The 22449-nt window shown below is 43.0% G+C and overlaps 2 protein-coding genes across 3 annotated transcripts in view; one reads left to right on the top strand and one right to left on the bottom strand.

The window, feature by feature from the left end:
• FKBP9 (FKBP prolyl isomerase 9) overlaps window positions 1-15000 on the top strand; it is a 53822-nt gene extending 38822 nt beyond the window's left edge. Inside the window, exon 11 of the mRNA XM_056520426.1 lies at window positions 13842-15000. Coding sequence (XP_056376401.1) covers window positions 13842-14024 — 183 coding nt within the window. The 3' untranslated portion in view covers window positions 14025-15000. The remainder of the gene's footprint in view (window positions 1-13841) is intronic.
• Window positions 15001-21530: 6530 nt separating this feature from the next.
• Window positions 21531-22449, bottom strand: part of NT5C3A (5'-nucleotidase, cytosolic IIIA) — a 66103-nt gene continuing 65184 nt past the window's right edge. For both annotated transcript variants that reach the window (XM_056520434.1, XM_056520435.1), the window contains exon 9: window positions 21531-22041. In XM_056520434.1, coding sequence (XP_056376409.1) covers window positions 21940-22041 — 102 coding nt within the window. In that variant the 3' untranslated portion in view covers window positions 21531-21939. The remainder of the gene's footprint in view (window positions 22042-22449) is intronic.

The following is a 22449-nucleotide window of genomic DNA, read 5'->3' on the forward strand; positions in this document are numbered from 1 at the left end:
AACCACTGCGCCAATCAGCGGCGCAGTGGCCCTTTAAATCGCAGAGACCCGGCGCGCGCGCGCCCTAGGGAGCGGGGCCGCGCGCGCCGGGACAGAACAGACGGAGAGCGAGTCAGGTAGGGGAGCCGGGGTGCGCATCGCGAGCGGGCGCTACCCGCATCGCGAATCGCATCCCGGCTGGCAGCGGAATCGCAGCGCCCCGGGTCAGAGGACGTGACCGGAGCGCTGCCGCGGGGAGAGTGAAGCGAGCGCTCCGGGGAGGAGCGGGGACCCGGAGCGCTCGGCGTAACAACATCACTTTTTGTATGTCCTTGTTAAAAATGAAAGAAGCAACCTGATTGGTTGCTATGGGCAACTGCACTGTTCTGTCTTTACACAAGTTTTGATAAATCTCCCCCTGTATTTTGCCAGGCCCAAAAATTCACGACGAACGGAAAAAAAATAATTGTGCGACAAAATCGAAGAAAAAACGCCATTTTGTAACTTTTGGGGGCTTCCATTTCTACGCAGTGCATATTTCGGTAAAAATGACACCTTATCATTATTCTGTAGGTCCATACGGTTAAAATGATACCCTACTTATATAGGTTTGATTTTGTCGCACTTCTGGAAAAAATCATAACTACATGCAGGAAAATGTATACGTTTAAAAATGTAATCTTCTGACCCCTATAACTTTTTTATTTTTCCACGTACAGGGCGGTATGAGTATTGACTTTTTGATCACTTTTTATTAATTTTTTAATGGTATAAAAAGTGACCAAAATGCGCTTTTTTGGACTTTGGATTTTTTTTATGTGTACGCCATTGACCGTGCTGTTTAATTAACGATATATTTTTATAGTTTGGATATTTACGCACGCGGCGATACCACATATGTTTATTTTTATTTACACAGTTTTATTTTTTTTTTATGGGAAAAGGGGGGTGATTCAAACTCTTATTAGGGAAGGGGTTAAATGACCTTTATTAACACTTTTTTTAAACTTTTTTTTTGCAGTGTTATAGGCCCCATAGGGACTTATAACACTGCACACAATGAGCTTTTACACAGATCACAGGCGCTTGACTGCTCCTGCCTGGATCTCGGACACCGAGGAGGCAGGTAAGGGCCCTCCCGGTGTCCTGTAAGCTGTTCGGGACGCAGCGATTTCACCGCGGCGGTCCCAAACAGCCCGACTGAGCAGCCGGGTCACTTTCACCTCAGACGCGGCAGTCAGCTTTGATTGCCGCGTCTGAAGGGTTAATACAGGGCATCACCGCGATCGGGGATGTCCTGTATTAGCCGCGGGTCCCGGCCGTTGATAGCCAGGACCGACCCGATATGCCGCGGGGACACCGCGTGACCTCGCGGCATATCGCAGGAGCCGGCGGAGGACGTAAATATACGTCCTGGTGTGTTAAAGGGTAGCTCCCACCAAGTACTATATAATCTAATATGTCCCTACCTAGTAGTAATCTAGCCCTAACCCCCTACCTGGCTTCAAAAAATTTTTTAATCGCTTTAATAGAGCTTCTAAATCTGCTCTATAAAGCAGGGCAGGAAGCAGCGCTTCCCAACAGGCGTGACGTCACTGTTGCCTTGCTGGGCGCTTGCTTCCTCCCTCAGATCGTCTATGCATGAGTGTTATTTATCTAATAGGGTGCCTCCAGCTGTTTCCCAACTACAACTCCCAGCATGCCATGATTGCTATTAGCTGTCAGGCCATGCTGAGAATTGTAGTTAGCTGGAGGCACCCTATTAGATAAATAACACTCATGCCTAGTGCTGGGCGGTATACAGTACCGGTATGAACCGTCACAAGAATGCCTCCCCGCGAGCGCTACCATCACCGTTGCGGGGTCCCTGTGCCCACTAGCGGTGTCACAAGAATGCCGAGCGCAGCTCTGTTCCCCGTCCCTGTCAGCTCTCAGGGTACGGGAACAGATTTAAAAGCCTTGCGCACGGCTAACGTAGTACTGCGCAGGCGCAGCACTACGCAAATAGCGTAGGGCTAACATAGGCAGCGCTTGGAGCCTGGCGTTAGCCCTACGCTATTCGCGTAGTACTGCGCATGCGCAGTACTACGTTAGCTGCGCTCGAGGCTTTTAAATCTGTTCCCGTACCCTGAGAGCTGACAGGGATGGGGAACAGAGCCGCGCTCGGCATTCTTGTGACACCGCTAGTGGGCACAGGGACCCCGCTAGCGGATATGGTAGCGCTCGCGGGGGGCATGATCGCGCTCATGGGGGGCGGAGGATCAGCGTAGCAATGAGTGCGCGCGCTGCCTCCGGACAGGGTAACGGGGGCGGGCGGGGCCGTGCGCGAGGCCAGTGGTGCTGGCCAATGCGCGCAGCCCCAGCTATCAGCGTGCTTGCTCTCGCCTGTTTGATTGGCAGGCTTAAATGAGTCGAAATTCTGTAGTGACGTCACTGCCGAATGCATTCGGCCACTAGGAGGGCGACCCCTAGTGGCCGAATTTAAAAGTGATTTTAAACTGGTTTAAAATCACTTTTTTTAATTAAAGTATATTACAGATATGTTGTAGTACTTAAGTACTACAACATATCAATTTTTTTATATCATGACAGTGCCCATTTAACCCCTTAAGGACGCAGGCCGTAAATGTACGTCCTGGCGCGGTGGTACTTAACGCACCAGGACGTACATTTACGCCCTGTGCATAACCGCGGGCATCGGAGCGATGCCCGTGTCATGCGCGTCTGATCCCGGCTGCTGATCGCAGCCAGGGACCCGCCGGCAATGGCCGACGCCCGATCTCGGGGGCGTCCGCCATTAACCCCTCAGGTGCCGGGATCAATACAGATCCCGGCATCTGCGGCAGTGCGTGATTTGAATGAATGATCGGATCGCCCCTGCGGGGATCCGATCATTCCGAACGCCGCACGGAGGTCCCCTCACCTTCCTCCGTCCGGGTCCCGGCGTCTCCTGCTCTGCTCTGAGATCGAGCAGACCAGAGCAGAAGATAGCCGATAACACTGATCTGTTCTATGTCCTATACATAGAACAGATCAGTATTAGCAATCATGGTATTGCTATGAATAGTCCCCTATGGGGACTATTCAAGTGTAAAAAAAAATGTAAAAGTAAAAAAAAAAGTGAAAAATCCCCTCCCCCAATAAAAAAAGTAAAACGTCCGTTTTTTCCTATTTTACCCCCAAAAAGCGTAAAAAAAATTTTTTATAGACATATTTGGTATCGCCGCGTGCGTAAATGTCCGAAATATTAAAATAAAATGTTAACAGTGAACGGCGTGAACGAAAAAAAAAAAGTCCAAAATTTCTACTTTTTTAATACATTTTATTAAAAAAAAATTATAAAAAATGTATTAAAAGTTTTTTATATGCAAATGTGGTATCAAAAAAAAGTACAGATCATGGCGCAAAAAATGAGCCCCCATACCGCCACTTATACGGAAAAATAAAAAAGTTAGAGGTCATCAAAATAAAGGGATTATAAACGTACTAATTTGGTTAAAAAGTTTGTGATTTTTTTAAGCGCAACAATAATAGAAAAGTATGTAATAATGGGTATCATTTTAATCGTATTGACCCTCAGAATAAAGAACACACGTCTTTTTTACCATAAATTGTACGGCGTGAAAACGAAACCTTCCAAAATTAGCAAAATTGCGTTTTTCGTTTTAATTTCCCCACAAAAATAGTGTTTTTTGGTTGCGCCATACATTTTATGATATAATGAGTGATGTCATTACAAAGGACAACTGGTCTCGCAAAAAACAAGCCCTCATACTAATCTGTGGATGAAAATATAAAAGAGTTATGATTTTTAGAAGGCGAGGAGGAAAAAATGAAAACGTAAAAATTAAATTGTCTGAGTCATTAAGGCCAAAATGGGCTGAGTCCTTAAGGGGTTAAGGGGTTAAAGGGGTACTCCCGTGGAAAACTTTTTTTTTTAAATCAATTGGTGCCAGAAAGTTAAACAGATTTGTAAATCACTTCTATTAAAAAATCTTAATCCTTCCAGTACTTTTTAGGGGCTGTATACTGAAGCGAAATCCAAAAATGAAATGCATTTCCTCTGATGTCATGACCACAGTGCCCTCTGCTGACCTCTGCTGACCATTTTAGGAACTGTCCAGAGCAGGAGAAAATCCACATAGCAAACATATGCTGCTCTGGACAGTTCCTAAAATGGACAGCAAAGGTCAGCAGAGAACACAGTGGTCATGACATCAGAGGAAATGCATTTCTTTTTTGGATTTCTCTTTAGCATACAGCCCCTAAAAAGTACTGGAAAGATTTAAAAAATGTAATAGAAGTGATTTACAAATCTGTTTAACTTTCTGGCACCAGTTGATTTAAAAAAAAAAAAAAAGTTTTCCACAGGAGTACACCTTTAACCCCTTCCCGCTATTGGACGTCCAGGCGAGCTACACGTTCGCGCAAATGGACGTATGCATACGTCCAAGCGATCTCCTGCTCTGCCGCGGGCAGCGCAGGAGATCGCGGGTGGGACTCAGCTGTCAATCACAGCCGGAGTCCCACCGCAGCTGCCGGGGCTGTGATCGCGCCGGTCCCGGCAGCATTAACCCCATAGATGCCGTGATCACTTCTGATCACGGCATCTATGGTGTTTGCAGGGGGAGCACTCTCCCCCTGCCCATCAACGGCGGCGCCGCGATAAAATAAGGGGGATCGGGGGTGTCCAAGACACCCTCGATCCCCCTTGAAGAGATAGGAGTGAGGTTGCCACCCCTCCTATCCCTGCTTTTGATCGGCGGAGCGGCCGACCAATAGCAGACTGGGGGCGGGGGGGGTTAAAGTTTGGTTCCCCCCCCCCCCCCGCTATGCCCACCCATCGGTGTCCGGGCACAGCGGGGGGAACCGTGTAATAGCGGCGGCGGCGGCAGCGGCGGTCACTTACCCGGCGGCGGCTGTGATCATGGCGGCGGTGGAGGTGAGTATTTCGCCGCGTGTCCGGGAGTCTGTTGCCTACCAACATCTGCAGGGCGACAGTTTAGAGAGTAGTCTCTAAACTGTGGCCCTCCAGATGTTGCAAAACTACAACTCCCAGCATGCCTTGACAGCTGTTTGCTGTGTTTGGCATGCTGGGAGTTGTAGTTTTGCAAGATTTAGAGGGGTTCAGGCTAGAGATCACTGACAGTGGTCTCTAAACTGTAGCCCTCCAGATGTTACAAAACTACAACTCCCAGCATGCCCAGACAGCAGTTTGCTGTCTTAGCATGCTGAGATTTGTAGTTTTGCAACATCTGGAGGGCCACAGTTTAGAGACCACTGTCAGTGATCTCTAGCCTGAACCCCTCTAAATCTTGCAAAACTACAACTCCCAGCATTCAGGAACAGCAATTGGCTGTCTCGGCATGCTGGGAGTTGTACTTGCGTGCCTCCAGCTGTTGCATAACTACATCTCCCAGCATTCCCTTTGGCAATCAGTACATGCTGAGAGTTGTAGTTCTGCAACAGCTGGAGGCACACTGGTTGGGAAATACAGAGTTAGGTAATAGGTTCTATTACCTAACTCAGTATTTTCCAACCAGTGTGCCTCCAGCTGTTGCAAAACTACAACTCCCAGCATGCACGTTCTGTGCAAGCTGGGAGTTGTAGTTTTGCCCCCCCCTCCCATGTGAATGTACAGGTTACATTCACACTGGCGGCGGATTACAGTGAGTTCCCCGCTTCAAGTTTGAGCTGCAGCCGCAGCTCAAACTCCTAGCGGGAGACTCAGTGTAATCCGCCGTCAGTGTGAATGTAACCTAAAAACACTACACTAACATAAAATAAAGAGTAAAACACTACATATACACACGTACACTCCCCCCCCCCAATAAAAATGAAAAACGTATCCTACAGCAGTGTTTCCAAAACGGAGCCTCCAGCTGTTGCAAAACAAAAACTCCCAGCATTTCCGGACAGCCATTGACTGTCCAAGCATGCTGGGAGTTAAACAACAGCTGGAGGCACCCTGTTTGGGAATCACTGGTGTAGAATACCCCTATGTTCACCCCTATGCAAATCCCTAATTTAGTCCTCAAATGCGCATTGCGCTCTCTCACCTTGGAGCCCTGTTGTACTTCAAGGCAACAGAATAGGGTCACATATGGGGTATCGCCATACTCGGGAGAAATTGCCTAACAAATTTTGGGGGGCTTTTTCTCCTTTTACCCCTTATGAAAAGGTAAAGTTGGGGTCTACACCAGCATGTTAGTGTAAAAAAAAACATTTTTGTACACTAACATACTGGTGTTGCCCCATACTTTAAAATTTCACAAGCGGTAAAAGAAAAAAAAACTCCAAAATTTGTAACGCAATTTACGGAGATACCCCATATATGGGCGCAAAGTGTTCTGGGGACGCACAACAAGGCTCAGAAGGGAGAGTGCACCATGTAAATTTGAGGTCTAAATTGGTGATTTGCACAGGGGTGGCTGATTTTACAGCGGTTCTGACATAAGTGCAAAACAATAAATACCCACATGTGACCCCATTTTGGAAACTACACCCCTCACGGAATGTAACAAGGGGTACAGTGAGCATTTACACCCCACAGGTGTCTGACAGATCTTTGAAACAGGGGTCTGTGAAAATGAAAAATAAAATTTTTAATTTGCACAGCCCACTGTTCCAAAGATCCGTCAAATGCCAGTGGGGTATAAATTCTCCCTGCACCCCTTATTACCTTCCGTGAGGGGTGTAGTTTTAAAAATGGGGTCACATGTGGGGGGGGTCCACTGTTCTGGCACCACGGGGGGCTTTGGAAATGCACATGGCCAAATTCTCTCTCCAAAAGCTCAATGATGCTCCTTCTCTTCTGAGCATTGTAGTTCATCCCCAGTGCACTTCACATCCACTTATGGGGTATTTCCAGAAGAGATGGGGTTACAAATTTTGGGGGGTATTTTCTGCTATTATCCCTTGTAAAAATGTAAAATTTGGGGGAAAACAAGCATTTTAGTGTAAAAAAAAAAATTTTTTTTTTACATATGCAAAAGTCGTAAAACACCTGTGGGGTATTAAGGTTTACTTTACCCCTTGTTACGTTCCCCAAGGGGTCTAGTTTCCAAAATGGTAGGCCATGTGTTTTTTTTTTCTGTCCTGGCACCATAGGGGCTTCCTAAATGCGGCATGCCCCCAGAGCAAAATTTGCTTCCAAAAAGCCAAATGTGACTCCTTCTCTTCTGAGACCTGTAGTGCGCCAGCAGAGCACTTTTCATCCCCATATTGGGTGTTTTCTGAATCGGGAGAAATTGGGCTTCAAATTTTGGGGGGTATTTTCTGCTATTATCTTTTTAAAAAATGTAAAATTTTTGCTAAACCAAACATTTTTGGTAAAAAAACAAACATTTTTTTTACATATGCAAAAGTCGTGAAACCCCTGTGGGGTATTAAGGTTCACTTTATCCCTTGTTACGTTCCTCAAGGGGTCTAGTTTCCAAAATGGTATGCCATGTGGTTTTTTTTTTTGCTGTCCTGGCACCATAGGGGCTTCCTAAATGCGACATGTCTCTCAATAAGCCAAATATGACTCCTTCTCTTCTGAGCATTGTAGTTCGCTCGTAGTGCACTAAAGGTCAACTTATGGGGTACCTCCATACTCAGAAGAGATGGGGTTACAAATTTTGGGGGATATTTTCTGCTATTAACCCTTGCAAAAATTTGAAATTTGGGGGGAAACACACATTTTAGTGAAAATTTTTTTTTTTTTTTACATATGCAAAAGTCATGAAACACCTGTGGGGTATTAAGGCTCACTTAATTCCTTGTTACGTTCCCGAAGGGGTCTAGTTTCCAAAATGGTATGCCATGTGTTTTTTTTTTGCTGTTTTGGCACCATAGGGGCTTCCTAAATGCAACATGCCCCCCAAAAACCATTTCAGAAAAATGTACTCTCCAAAATCCCCTTGTCGCTCCTTCGCTTCTGAGCCCTCTACTGCGGCCGCCGAACAATTTACATAGACATATGAGGTATGTGCTTACTCGAGAGAAATTGGGCTACAAATACAAGTATACATTTTCTCCTTTTACCCCTTGTAAAAATTCAAAAATTGGGTCTACAAGAACATGCAAGTGTAAAAAATGAAGATTTTGAATTTTCTCCTTCACTTTGCTGCTTTTCCTGTGAAACACCTAAAGGGTTAAAACACTTACTGAATGTCATTTTGAATACTTTGGGGGGTGCAGTTTTTGTAATGGGGTCATTTATGGGGTATTTCTAATACGAAGACCCTTCAAATCCACTTCAAACCTGAACTGGTCCATGAAAAATAGCGAGTTTGAAAATTTTGTGAAAAATTGTAAAATTGCTGCTGAACTTTGAAGCCCTCTGGTGTCTTCCAAAAGTAAAAACACGTAAATTTTATGATGCAAACATAAAGTAGACATATTGTATATGTGAATCCAAAAAAAATATATTTGGAATATCCATTTTCCTTACAAGCAGAGAGCTTCAAAGTTCGAAAAATGCTAAATTTTCAATTTTTTCATCAAATTTGGGGATTGTTCACCAAGAAAGGATGCAAGTTACCACAAAAATTTACCACTATGTTTAAGTAGAATATGTCACGAAAAAACTATCTCGGAATCAGATTGATAAGTAAAAGCATCCCAGAGTTATTAATGTTTAAAGTGACAGTGGTCAGATGTGCAAAAAAGGGCTGCATCCTAGAGGTGAAAATGGGCTGTGTCCTTAAGGGGTTAAGGACTTTAACCCCTTAAGGACCAGGCCATTTTACACCTTAGGACCAGAGCGTTTTTTGCACATCTGACCACTGTCGCTTTAAACATTAATAACTCTGGAATGCTTTTAGTTATCATTCTGATTCCGATATTGTTTTTTCGTGACATATTCTACTTTAACATAGTGGTAAATTTTGTGGTAACTTGCATCCTTTCTTGGTGAAAAATCCCCAAATTTTATGGAAAATTTGAAAATTTAGCATTTTTCTAACTTTGAAGCTCTCTGCTTGTAAGGAAAATGGATATTCCAAATAAAAAAAATTTTGATTCACATATACAATATGTCTACTTTATGTTTGCATCATAAAATTGATGAGTTTTGGAAGACACCAGGGGGATTCAAAGTTCAGCAGCAATTTTTCACAACATTTTCAAACTCACTATTTTTCAGGGACCAGTTCAGGTTTGAAGTGGATTTAAAGGGTCTTCATCTTAGAAATTCCCCACAAATGACCCCATTATAAAAACTGCACCCCCCAAAGTATTCAAAATGACATTCACAGGAATAGAAGCAAAGTGAAGGAGAAAATTCACAATCTTCATTTTTTACACTCGCATGTTCTTGTAGATCCAATTTTAGAATTTTTACAAGGGGTAAAAGGAGAAAATTGATACTTATATTTGTAGCCCAATTTCTCTCGAGTAAGCACATACCTCATATGTCTATGTAAATAGTTCGGCGGGCGCAGTAGAGGGCTCAAAAGCGAAGTAGCGACAAGGGGATTTTGGAGAGTACGTTTTTCTGAAATGGTTTTTGGGGGGCATGTTGCATTTAGGAAGCCCCTATGGTGAAAGAACAGCAAAAAAAAATAAACACATGCCATACCATTTTGGAAACTAGACCCCTTGAGGAACGTAACAAGGAATTAAGTGAGTCTTAATACCCCACAGGTGTTTCACGACTTTTGCATATGTAAAAAAAATTATTTTTTTTTCACTAAAATGTGTGTTTCCCCACAAATTTCACATTTTTGCAAGGGTTAATAGCAGAAAATACCCCCCAAAATTTGTAACCCCATCTCTTCTGAGTATGGAGGTACCCCATAAGTTGACCTGAAGTGCACTACGGGCAAACTACAATGCTCAGAAGAGAAGGAGTCATATTCGGCTTTTTGAGAGCAAATTTTGCTCGGGGGGAATGTCGCAGTTAGGAAGCCCCTATGGCGCCAGAACAGCAAAAAAAAAAAAAAACACATGCCATACAATTTTGGAAACTAGACCCCTTGAGGAACGTAACAAGGAATAAAGTGAGCCTTAATACCCCACAGGAGTTTGACGACTTTTGCATATGTAAAAAAATAAAAAAAAATTTCACTAAAATGTGTTCCCCCCCAAATTTCACATTTTTGCAAGGGTTAATAGCAGAAAAGACCCCCCAAAATTTGTAACCCCATCTCTTCTGAGTATGGAAATACCCCATTTGTGGACGTCAAGTGCTCTGCTGGCGCACTACAATGCTCAGAAGAGAAGGAGCGCCATTGAGCTTTTGGGAAAAAAATATTTTGGAATGGAAGTCAGGGTCCAAGTGCGTTTACAAAGCCCCCCCGTGGTGCCAGAACAGTGGACCCCCCCCCCACATGTGACCCTATTTTGGAAACTACACCCCTCACAGAATTTAATAAGGGGTGCACTGAGTATTTACACCCCACTGGCGTTTGACAGATCTTTGGATCTTTCATTTTCACGGACCCCTGTTCCAAAAATCTGTCAGACACTTGTGGGGCGTAAATGCTCACTGTACCCCTTATTACATTACATGAGGGGTGTAGTTTCCAAAATGGGATCACATGTGGGTATTTATTTTTTTGCGTTTATGTCAGAACCGCTGTAAAATCAGCCACCCCTGTGCAAATCACCAATTTAGGCCTCAAATGTACATGGTGCGCTCCTGAGCCTTGTTGCGCGCCCGCAGAGCATTTTATGCCTACATATGGGGTATTTCTGTACTCAGAAGAAATTGCGTTACAAATTTTTTTTTCATTTTAACGCTTGTGAAAATAAAAAGTATAGGGCAACACCAGCATGTTAGTGTAAATTTTTTTTATTTTTTTACACTAACATGCTGGTGTAGCCCCAACTTTTCCTTTTCATAAGGGGTAAAAGGAGAAAAAGGCCCCCAAAATTTGTAGTGCAATTTCTCCCGAGTACAGAGATACCCCATATGTGGCCCTAAACTGTTTCCTTGAAATACGACAGGGCTCCGAAGTGAGAGAGCTCCATGCGCATTTGAGGACTAAATTAGGGATCGCATAGGGTGGACATAGGGGTATTCTACACCAGTGATTCCCAAACAGGGTGCCTCCAGCTGTTGCTGAATTCCCAGCATGCCTGGACAGTCAGTGGCTGTCCGGAAATGCTGGGAGTTGTTGTTTTGCAACAGCTGGAGGCTCCGTTTTGGAAACACTGCCATACAATACGGTTTTCATTTTTATTGGGGGGGGGGGGGTGTATATGTGTAAGGGGTGTATATGTAGTGTTTTACTCTTTATTTTGTGTTAGTGTAGTGTTTTTAGGATACATTCGCACTGGCGTGTTACGGTGAGTTTCCCGCTAGGAGTTTGAGCTGCGGCGAAAAATTTGCCGCAGCCCAAACTTGAACCAGGAAACTTACTGTAAACCTGCCTGTGTGAATGTACCCTGTATGTTCACATAGGGGGGCAAACCTCCAGCTGTTTCAAAACTACAACTCCCAGCATGTACTGACAGACCGTGCATGCTGGGAGTTTTACTTTTGCAACAGCTGGAGACACACTGGTTGGAAAACCTTCAGTTAGGTTCTGTTACCTAACTCAGTATTTTCCAACCAGTCTGCCTCCAGCTGTTGCAAAACTACAACTCCCAGCATGTACTGATCGCCGAAGGGCATGCTGGGAGATGTAGTTATGCAATAGCTGGAGGTACACAACTACAACTCCCAGCATGCCGAGACAGCTGATTGCTGTTTGGACATGCTGGGATTTGCAGTTTTGTAACATCTGGAGGGCTACAGTTTTAGAGAACACTGCAAAGTGATCTCCAAACTGTGGTCCTCCAGCTGTTGTAAAACTACAATTCCCAGCATGCCCAGACAACAAACAGTTGTTTGGGCATGCTAGGAGTTGTAGTTTTGCAAGATCTGGAGGGCTACAGTTTAGGGACCACCATATAGTGGTCTCAAACTGTAGCCCTCCAGCTGTTGCAAAACTACATATTCCAGCATGCCCAAACAGCTGTCTGGGCATGCTGGCAGTTGTAGTTTTGCAACATCTGGAGGGCTACAGTTAGAGACCACTGTATAATGGTCTCAAATTGTACCCTCCAGATGTTGCTAGGCAACTCACCAGCTTCCGTCGGATCCAGCCGCACGTCATCGCCGCCCGCCGATCTCCGTCGCCCGCCCGGATCGGTAAGTGGATCTTCGGCGCCGGTCCCCGTCGTTTCCCCGTCCTGCCCCGCCTATAGTGGTTGGGCAGAACGGGGAAAGCGAAAGTTAACCCCCCCTCCCGCCCCCGATCTGCTATTGGTGGTCGCGACTAGACCTCCTCACTCCTATGACTTCAGGGGGATCCTGGGTGTCTTAGACACCCGCGATCCCCCTTTCATTCCGGGTCACCGGGTCACTATAGACCCGTAATGACCCGGAATCGTGCAAATCGCAAGTGTGAATTCACTTGCGATTTTCCGCGATCGCCGACATGGGGGGGTCTGATGACCCCCCTGGGCATTTGCACGGGATGCCTGCTGAATGATTTCAGCAGGCTTCCCGGTCCGATCCCCGCCCGGCGGGGACCAGAACTGCCCATGACGTAACTGTACGTCCTTGGTCCTTAAGACCCAGGGTGTCGGGACGTAACGTTACGTCATGGGTCCTTTAGGGGTTAAACAAGCTTCGTTTTTGCACTTTAGTTTTTTCCTCCTCATCTTCTAAAAATCATAACGCGTTCAATTTTGCACCTACAGACCCATATAAGGGCTTGTTTTTTGCATTACCAATTGTACTTTGTAATGACATTACATTACTAAAAGAAAAAAAATATTATTTGTGGCGTTAAATGAAAAAAAAAAAAAACCGCCATTTTGCTAATTTTTAGGGCTTCCGGTTCTATGCAGTGCACTTTTAGGTAAAAATTACACATTATCTTTATTCTGTAGGTCCATACGGTTACAGGGATACCCAATTTATGTAGGTTTTATTTATTTTACTACTTTAAGAAAATTATAACTACATGCACCAAAATTTGTATGTTTAAAATTGTCACCTTCTGACCCTTAGAACTTAAATTTTTCTGCGAACGAGGCTATATGAGGGCTTATTTTTTGCGCCGTGGTCTGTAGTTTTTATTGGTAACATTTTTGTTTTGATGGGACATTTTGATCGCTTTCTATTAATATTTTTATGGTATATGAAGTGATCAAAAATTCACAATTTTGGACTTTGGTATTTTTTTATGTGTACGCCATCGACCGTGTGATTTAGCTAGCCTTATATTTTAATAGTTTGGACATTTACGCACACAGTGGTACCATATATGGTATATATATATATTTTTTTTTCCATTATTTTATTTATAAAATAGGAAAAGGGGGTGATTTAAACTTTTATAGGGGGGAGGGGGGGCTTATTCACATGTATTCTCTTATTTTTTTAACTTTTTTTTAGCCCCCTTAGGCTATACCATGCAATCTTTTGATTGCATACACTGTTCAATGCTATGCCATAGCATAGCATTGATCAGTGTTATCAGCGCTCTGCTGCTCTAGCCTGCTGTGCAGGATGACGAGGAGTAAGCTGATCGGGACATCGCGATTCTGTTGCAATAGTCTCAATCAGCTCTGCTGAGCTGCCGGGATAGTTATACTTTCAGTTTAGATGCCGCAATCAACTTTGATTGCGGCGTATAAAGGGTTAATGTCGGGCATCGGTCCGATCGGTGGTTCCCGGCGTTAGCAGTGGGTCCTGGCTGCCCGTAGTAACGGTTTAAACCCCGTTAGTTGGATTAGGGCGTACAGGTACACCCTGAGTCCTTCAGGACACGGGAATGGGGCGTACCTGTGTACCCTGTGTCCTTAACTTGTTAATACATCTCAGCATCATGCCTATTATGAGATAAAGGATGTGTTTAATCCAATCTTTGTTCTTCTAGTTTTCAGAATATATTTATGCCCAGGTGGAATCAGGCAAAGGAAAACTAGCGCCTGGTTTTGATGCTGCCAAGATTATAGAGAACATGTTCAAAAACCAGGATCGAAATGAAGATGGCAAAATAACAGAAGCAGAGTTTAAATTAAAAGACCAAGAGGATAAAGAAAGACACGACGAACTGTAATATTTAATAAGGGTTTGTGTCCACATGCACTGTGAAAGCTTTATGAGAGGGTAAAGGTAGAATTATGCGAGATCGGTGAATGAATGTGGGGGATGTATATCACTGACTGAATTGCTGAATGTGAGAATTTAGGCAACACATACAACATTCTTGTGGAGAATGGTTTATCAGCTACAACAGTAATATTATCTCAGGTTCCAATTTACAATAAAAAAAAAAAAAACTGAAATCGGTGAACATTTTTTTTTTTTTACTTATCTCTATATCATTTTATATGGATATCATCCCCAAAATATGGTAACCAATGATTATATTCTCTCACAAAACAATTTACTTTCCTTCCTCGCTTATACACGGGCTAAGTCCAGGCTAAAAATCATATGCGACTAATTCTATTATTTTCTACATGGGGGGGGGGAATTCTACAAATGCTGCAGAGTTTTGTGGTAAACATGAATCTTACTTTATAGAGTATGATAAAGTACACATATGGCTATGGCTTACATGTGATTAAAGGGAGCCAGTCATCACTTTCATGCAGACCAAATCACAAGTCATCAGGATGGTCCCCAGCAGATTCTTCCCACCCACTTCGATTGATAGATCTGTCCCTGTTTGGGTATAGAGAGAGATCTATCCATCAAGGCCAGTGAAGCAGACAGAACACACTGGGGACTGCCCCAAATACATGTGTTTCAGGCAGCATTAAAGTGATTACAGACAAGTTCTAACATAGCCCTATTGAGACATTCCTTTATATATTGCTATTTTAAAATGGTTTACCATACAGTAAGTTTTAAAGGGGTACTCCGGCGCTAAGACATCTTATCCCCTATCCAAAGGATAGGGGATAAGACGCCTTGCTGGGGACCCCCATAATCTTTAAGGCAGCAACCCGTTACCATCAACCCCCGGAGCATGTTCGCTCCGGGTCTGATGACTGCAGATCACAGGGCTCGAGTATTGTGACATCACGGCTCCACCCCCGTGTGATGTCACGCTCTTCCCCCTCAATGCAAGCCTATGGGAGAGGGCATGACAGCTGTCACGCCCTCTCCTATAGGCTTGCATTGAGAAGGGGGAGAGTGACATCACACGGGGGGGGGGGGGGGGGGGGCCGTGATGTCACAATACTCCGGCCCCGTGATTGGCAGTCATCAGACCCGGAGTGAACATGCTCCCCCGTAACATGAATTACGGGGGACCCCGCGATCAGGCATCTTATCCTTTGGATAAGAGATAAGATGTCTTAGCGCCGGAGTACCCCTTTAATAAGAGTTAATAGGAGTCTGTTCACTATGACCCAAGTAAACGCTATATTTAAGTTAGCCAACTTTACTTTTATTCTCCACGCAGCAGTAAGTAATTCACAAAAAAAAAAAAAAATTTTACTCTCTAGCTTCGTAGTTATAAAAAAAAAAATACATTAAGTTGGAGGGTGACAAGTAAACCAATAAATTGTAAAGATTAAGAACAAGAATCTAATGCTATGTTTGTGCGAAGGGAGAACTTTCTGTATGTCAAACTTCTTGCATCCTATATCAGTGAAGTATGACATAGAGAAGTACTTTCTATAAAAAAAAAGGGCTGTCTTGTTTATATGCAGCTATATTAATTTACATTCCTTAAAACTTGTCCTTTCTTAACATTGGTCTGTGGGGTGAACCAATTTTCATAAGCTTCCCTTTTTTTATTTTTTAACTAATTTAACGAATACCTGTCTTATGACAAAATAAAGAAATGCTTATATATGTTACTCACTTAGCCATACAAATTCTTTACATGTCCTATTGTGTCTAGCCTCTGTATTTGGCTTAAAAACCCCTCCATTCTGCTGCTCACTTATTCTGATATCCCCTGCTCAGGAAGGGGCGTGTTTGAAGCAAGCACTGAGCATTCCCTCATTCACTATGCATTCACTTCCTCCCTGAGTCTGTTGTGCTGGGTCTCTTCATCCAATCACTGCAGGCTGCTCTGCAACCCGCTCCTCACTGTTTTCAGATAGCAGTCTGATAGACAGGACAGGAGTGAGCACAGACGAGTGCTAGACCGGCCCTCAGTTACTGGACCTTTTCCCGGTCTGTACTTAAGCTGGGAAAATGCTAATGCTACAGGACCATGTTCTCGATGTATGGGAAACCCTAGTAGTCTTTTTTGTAAACCATGATTTCTATGATAAGGAGATTCAAATTTTGTTATGAAGTACATTACATTATAAAGGTTTAGATTATGAAGGTTAATGTTTGCCAAGATTTTAGCAATGTCCATTTAAATATAACTGATGACACTATTCAATAAGTACGTACAATGTCAATAACACCAGCAAAAAAAAAAAAGTTTGTCATGATGCAGACCCTGTCCACATTCCCCTAACACATGGAAAGCTCTACCGCCTCCATTTCATAAAAAGGTTTTACGGCTTCACACATAGAAGTACTTTGGTCAGCATTTTGCATCACTACGAGTAAGTCAAAACCAAGAGTGGGTCTCAAAGATAAGAGGTGCTTTTTTTCGCCCCTAATACTTTATACTCCTGTTTTTGCCTTACAAATACGGATACAAAATACCATGCAAAATGCGTGGAAAGGCCACTCTATGGCAATAATGCATTAAGCATTTACTATCGTTAAAATAAACTTTTGTCATGTTGTCTAGACTGGTCAAAAGTTAAGATTGCAGTGGATGGCAGTCCTGAGACCCGCTGCTATCAGGAATAGCGATTGTAGTGCGCTTTTCTACCCAGCTGGCCGACCAGACTGATGGACTCCATAGAATATAATCAGTGGCTGTCCGGGGAGGGAAGCATGCTACTATGGCTGCTCACGATTGTAGCGGATCAGCTGGTTAGGACTCACCATCGCAGGTCTCCGGTGCAATGTGATCAAAATCTTTGAAATTTCTAAAAAAAACATGTCTAAAGTTTCTATAAATGACAGGAATGTTTTTATAAAGAGGTTATCCAAAGATTATGACTTGTCATCTATCCACAAGATAGGTGAGGAGTATTAAGCGAGTGGTGGTCAAGCATGTGCACATTTTCTCGCTATGGGACTGCCAACGATAGCCCAGTACTGCCCTTTACATCTAACAGAGGATACGTAATAAGATGTCATCTTGAAACGCTCTTGTCATAAGAGATTAGAAAAATATGTTCTCTTTCTACCTAAAGCTGCAATACCAGGCAACAAAGTTTTTCTACTTTTCTACAATTTGTTTGAAATCTAGTATTACCTTGTAGTAACTGGCACTAAGTGATAAAAGGCAGGGAATGTAATGTGAAGTAACTATAAGGAATTACATTACTATGATAAGCTGACGTCTGAGTGTAGTACAAACAGAAATAATATATTGATACACTAAGTGTTGCTGCTCGGTTTAATTGTCAGGTATATTATTTATGTATTTTGCACTCTACAGACCAAATGCTAAAGGATAGGAGGACACAGTTGGCAGAGTTTTACTAGGACATATTAAAAGCAAAAGCTGTGAACTATCATGTTAGTTAAAGGGGTACTCCAGCAAAAAACATGTTGTTATCCGCTATCCGCTGGGGACCCCGGTCATCTGTGCACAGCCGCAACGCCCCCTCCATTCATGTCTATGGGAGGAGGCTAGTACGCAGCCGTCATGAACACGGAAGCTCCGAGCTTCCGTGTTCCCTACACCGCTGCTGCCAGAGATCACAGGGGTCCCCAGCAGCGGGCCCCCCTGCGATCCTTTGGATAGGGGATAAGATGTTCTTCGCCGGAGTACCCCTTTGATGACATTTGCTTTATATTGGATGAAGTCCTCTGACCGGCTGTTGGATTGCCCTCACAGATGAAGAATAATACCCAATAAATATTTTAGGGTTCTTTGTTGGGGGATTTGCTACAGCAGCTAAATCAGCAGTTTCTCCACAGGAAAATAACCTCCAAATCGTGTGGATTTGCCCGTTTACTTGGTTGACGGCCAATTGAGGCAATCTCCAGTATTTTTAAAGCAAAGTTAATGATTAAATTGGTTTAGGAAATGCTCTCTTATAAATACACTTTTGAACCAATGTACAGATTGGATTCCTGGTATCCAAAATGTTGCTGTAATGTTCATCTCCAGACAATTGTGCTTCACTATTGGGTCTAAAGTGATGTTGGAAAAAAATGCTATTTCACCCTTTGAACGAGGGGGAAAAAAAACAAAAAACGAATTGAACATTGTATAGGTAAAAAGGACTGCTCTAGAAATAGCACAGCTGTGTGTTCTATTGTATGAATGGCATTTCTCTTTTTATGTCCACTAGGTAATGGATGGCTGCTAAGGTCAACAATTGCAGCAGCCGGGCACAGGGAGACCCTACTTAATAATAGGTTCAAATCTGTATAATTGAATGAAATGGTATCAATATCATGTTTTATAAATAAACAGAAACCCTGCGGTGGATTTTTCTTTTTAACACTTTGCAAAAGCAGTAAAATCTGAATCCTACACATGACAATGATGTTTTGAATTCTTTAAGAATGGATTACAGCAGATATAACGTACAAGTAGGGCAATAATGTGAATAAAGGAATCCCTTTGCCGTTTTCATCTGTTCTTTGTATATTTCCCAATCATCTGTGGTGAGATACTACCACATAGTATTGAGGAGGTGCTCGGGGGTAAAATTATTGATGACCTAATAAAGGGAATGGGAGCTGCTCTACTATAACACAGCACCCGACTGATCTGTTGCTGACCGCCTATCCTGCCGATAGGCCATCAATAATTTTACCCCTTTCATTTTTACATTTAAGAATCATTCTCATGGCCATACAGTGCCATAATAGATATTTACATAGTAAGGTGGAAACAAGTCTATGAAAGTTAACCTATAACCCTACTGTGTTGAGCCAGAGGAAGGCAAAACCCCCAGACTAGACAGATGCCAATTGCCCATTATATGTGGGAAAAAAACCTCCTTGACTCCAAATATGACAATTAAGGGTGAGTTCCCACCTGGCATATACGCAGCGTATTTCACATCGCACAAAATTTGCGGCAGCAGCGGGAAATACACTGCGTTTCCCTCGCTCACTATACATACAGGGCTTTCCTGCGGCAGTCCTGTGTGTAGTGAGTTTTGGAGGCGGAGCCGTGTGTTGGCATGACTGTGACACATGGCTCTGCCTCCATAACTCACTGCACACATAGGGCTGCCGCCGGAAAGCCCTGTGTGTATAGTGAGCAAGGAATACGCAGCGTATTTCCCGCGTATACGCCAGGTGGGACCGCACCCTTAGAATAAACCCCTGGTTTAACCCCTTAAGGACCAAGGTTATTTTGGCCTTAAGGACCAGAGTATTTTTTGCACATCTGACCATTGTCACTTTAAGCATTAATAACTCTGGGATACTTTTATTTATGAATTTGATTGGTAAATTTTCGTCGATACTTGCATCATTTCTTGGTGAAAGATTCCAAAATTTCATGAAATTTTAGAAAATTTAGAATTTTTTTTTAACTTCGAAGCTCTCTGCTTGTGAGGAAAATAGACATTCCAAATAAGTTATATATTGATTCACATGTACAATATCTCTACTTTATGTTTGCATCATAAAAGTTGACAAGTTTTTACTTTTGGAAAACATCAGAGGGCTTCAAAGTTCAGCAGCAATTATTTTCTCAAAATTTTCAAAATCGCACTTTTTCAGTGACCAGTTCAGTTTTGAAATGGATTTGAGGGGTCTTCATATTAGAAATACCCAATAAATGACCCCATTATAAAAACTGCACCCCTCAAAGTATACAAAATTATATTTACAATGTTTGTTAACCCTTTAGGCGTTTCACAGGAATAGCAGCAAAGTGAAGGAGAAAATTCAAAATTTCCATTTTTTTACACTTGCATGTTCTTGTATACCCAGTTTTTGAATTTTTACAAGGGATAAAAGGAGAAAATGCCCCCCAAAATGTGTAACCCAATTTCTCTTGAGTAAGGAAATACCTCATATGTGAACGTAAAGTGCTCTGTGGGTGCACTAGAGGGCTCAGAAGGGAAGGAGCGACAATGGGATTTTGGAGGTTTAATTTTGCTGAAATGGTTTTTGGGGGGCATGTCACATTTAGGAAGCTCCTATGGTTCCATAACAGCAAAACAAAACCTATGGCATACTATTTTGGAAACCACACCCCTCAAGGCACATAATAAGGTGTACAGTGAGCCTTAACACCCCACATGTGATTGACGACTTTTCGTAAAAGTCGGATGTGTAAATGAAAATTATTTTTTTCTTCACTAAAATGCATTTTTTCCCCAAATTTACCATTTTTCCAAGCGGTAATAGGAGAAAATGCCCCCCAAAATTTGTAACCCCATCTCTTCTGAGTACGGAAATACCCCATCTGTGGATGTAAAGTAATCTGCGGGCGTTCTACAATGCTCAGAAGAGAAGGAGCTTTTGGAGACAGAATTTATTTGGAATGGAAGTCGGGGGCCACGTGCGTTTACAAAGCCCCCATGGTACCAGAACAGTGGACCCCCCATGACCCCATTTTGGAACTACACCCCTCACGAAATGTAATAGGGGTGCAGTGAGCATTTACACCCCTCCAGTGTTTGACAGATTTTTGGACCACTATTCCAAAAAAATATGTCAGACACCTGTGGGGTGTAAATGCTCACTGTACCCCTTATTACATTCCGTGAAGGGTGTAGTTCCAAAATGGGGTCACGTCCAAAAGAGAGAAGAAAAATCAGCCAAGTGGTGCCTGTAGTGCCGAGAAAAAAAAAAAGTGTGTGGCGATGACCCGCTTTACAGTTTTGCTCAATAGAGGCCCCTCTCCTTTCAGCCCAAGAGGAGGCTATAGCCCTAGTGGAGTGAGCTCTTAAACTTAGGCTGGGTAGGGCTGTGCTTTCTTTTATGCTGTAGGTTTCCTGTCCCTGGTGGAGGAGTCCATCTCTCTGGTGGTGCTGTCATGATGGGGTGGGAAAAGGGGAGATTTAAAACTTTATTGGGGAGGGGCTTTTTTACATTTATTTTACACTTTTTTAGTCCCCATAAAGGACTATTTATAACAATCATTAGATTGCTAATACTGTTCAGTGCTATGTATAGGGCATAGCAATGATCAGTATTATGGGCGATCTCCTACTCTGGTCTGCTGGAAGGCAGATCAATGCAGAAGAACCCGGGAGACTGACAGAGGCAGGTGAGTGGACCTACGTCTGCCATCTTGGCTGATCTGATCCCCGCGGCAATGCCGCAGGCAATCAGATCAGCCATTTTAAGAGCCGCAGATGCCGTGATATTGCCTGTATTGATCATGGCATCTGAGGGGTTAATGGCAGACATCAGCGCCATCGCTGATGTCCACCATTACCGGCGGGTCCGCGGCTGTAAATGTACAGCGTTGTGTGCAAAGTAACGTTTTGCAGTGCCGTACACTTAAGCCGCATGTCCTTAAGGGGTTAAACATTGTATAAACCAGGGTATTTTCCACTAGAAGTATGACATTCTTTGCAAATATAGTTTAGGTTCAATGCATATGTTCAGTGAATAAAGTGGATATTTTAATATGTAAAAAGACTGTACAAATAGCATTTTAAACATGCTAATTTTGGCCTTCAAAAACATATATGCTTATACAAAATACAACAACTAGTAGTGCATATGAAAATAAAGAAACATTTCAAATCTTTACAACTTTACATTCGTTGTCAGCAAAATGATTTCCATACTATAATGTTCATTTAAGAGATTTCTCACGGAGGCGTAAGGTGATGGATGTATTGCAGAAACAGAAAACACAATAAAACTTAAATAAAGCAGCACAGTGCTATAAGGTAAGGTGCTTTCAAAGTCCAAATGGTTCAGTTAAATAGGTTTAAATAAAAGAAAAGAAAGCTGTTGACTTGAGTCCTCCCTGTTGGCAAGTGAAGGATCCCCATTTGTGCAGATTAAAGAATCTTTTGTAGAATGGAGTTGGCCACATCCAGAGTTTCATCTTTGACTATAACTATATCATAAGAATCCATGTATTTTTCAAGCAACTCTTCTACCTGTAAAAAGGAAAAACATTTATTATACCCTAATATGACAATACAAAGTAAAATATCACAGTAAGTGCACACGCACAGATGTTCTGTACTGTTAATATGGCCTGCCATATTCGGATTAATGAGGATTTCGCTTTCAATAGAAATGGGTGAAATCATTTATTGGACAGTGTTGGGCTGTTCACACATCGTATTTTGGTCAGTATTTTTAACCAAAACCAAGAAAGGAACCAAAAAGATGCAAATCTTTCCATTACAGTTTTCCCCGGAAGAAGCCCACCTTGGTGAAACGTCGGGCGACGGCGGTCTGGTCCTCTACTCTCACCTACACCACTAGGTACTTTACTTATGCACTTTATTTCTTGTTGTGGGACACTTGGCTCTAGCCTCTTCTATGCCTATTTACTGGGG

This window comes from Hyla sarda, chromosome 5 (genome assembly GCF_029499605.1).
Source record: "Hyla sarda isolate aHylSar1 chromosome 5, aHylSar1.hap1, whole genome shotgun sequence".
Lineage (NCBI taxonomy): Eukaryota > Metazoa > Chordata > Amphibia > Anura > Hylidae > Hyla > Hyla sarda.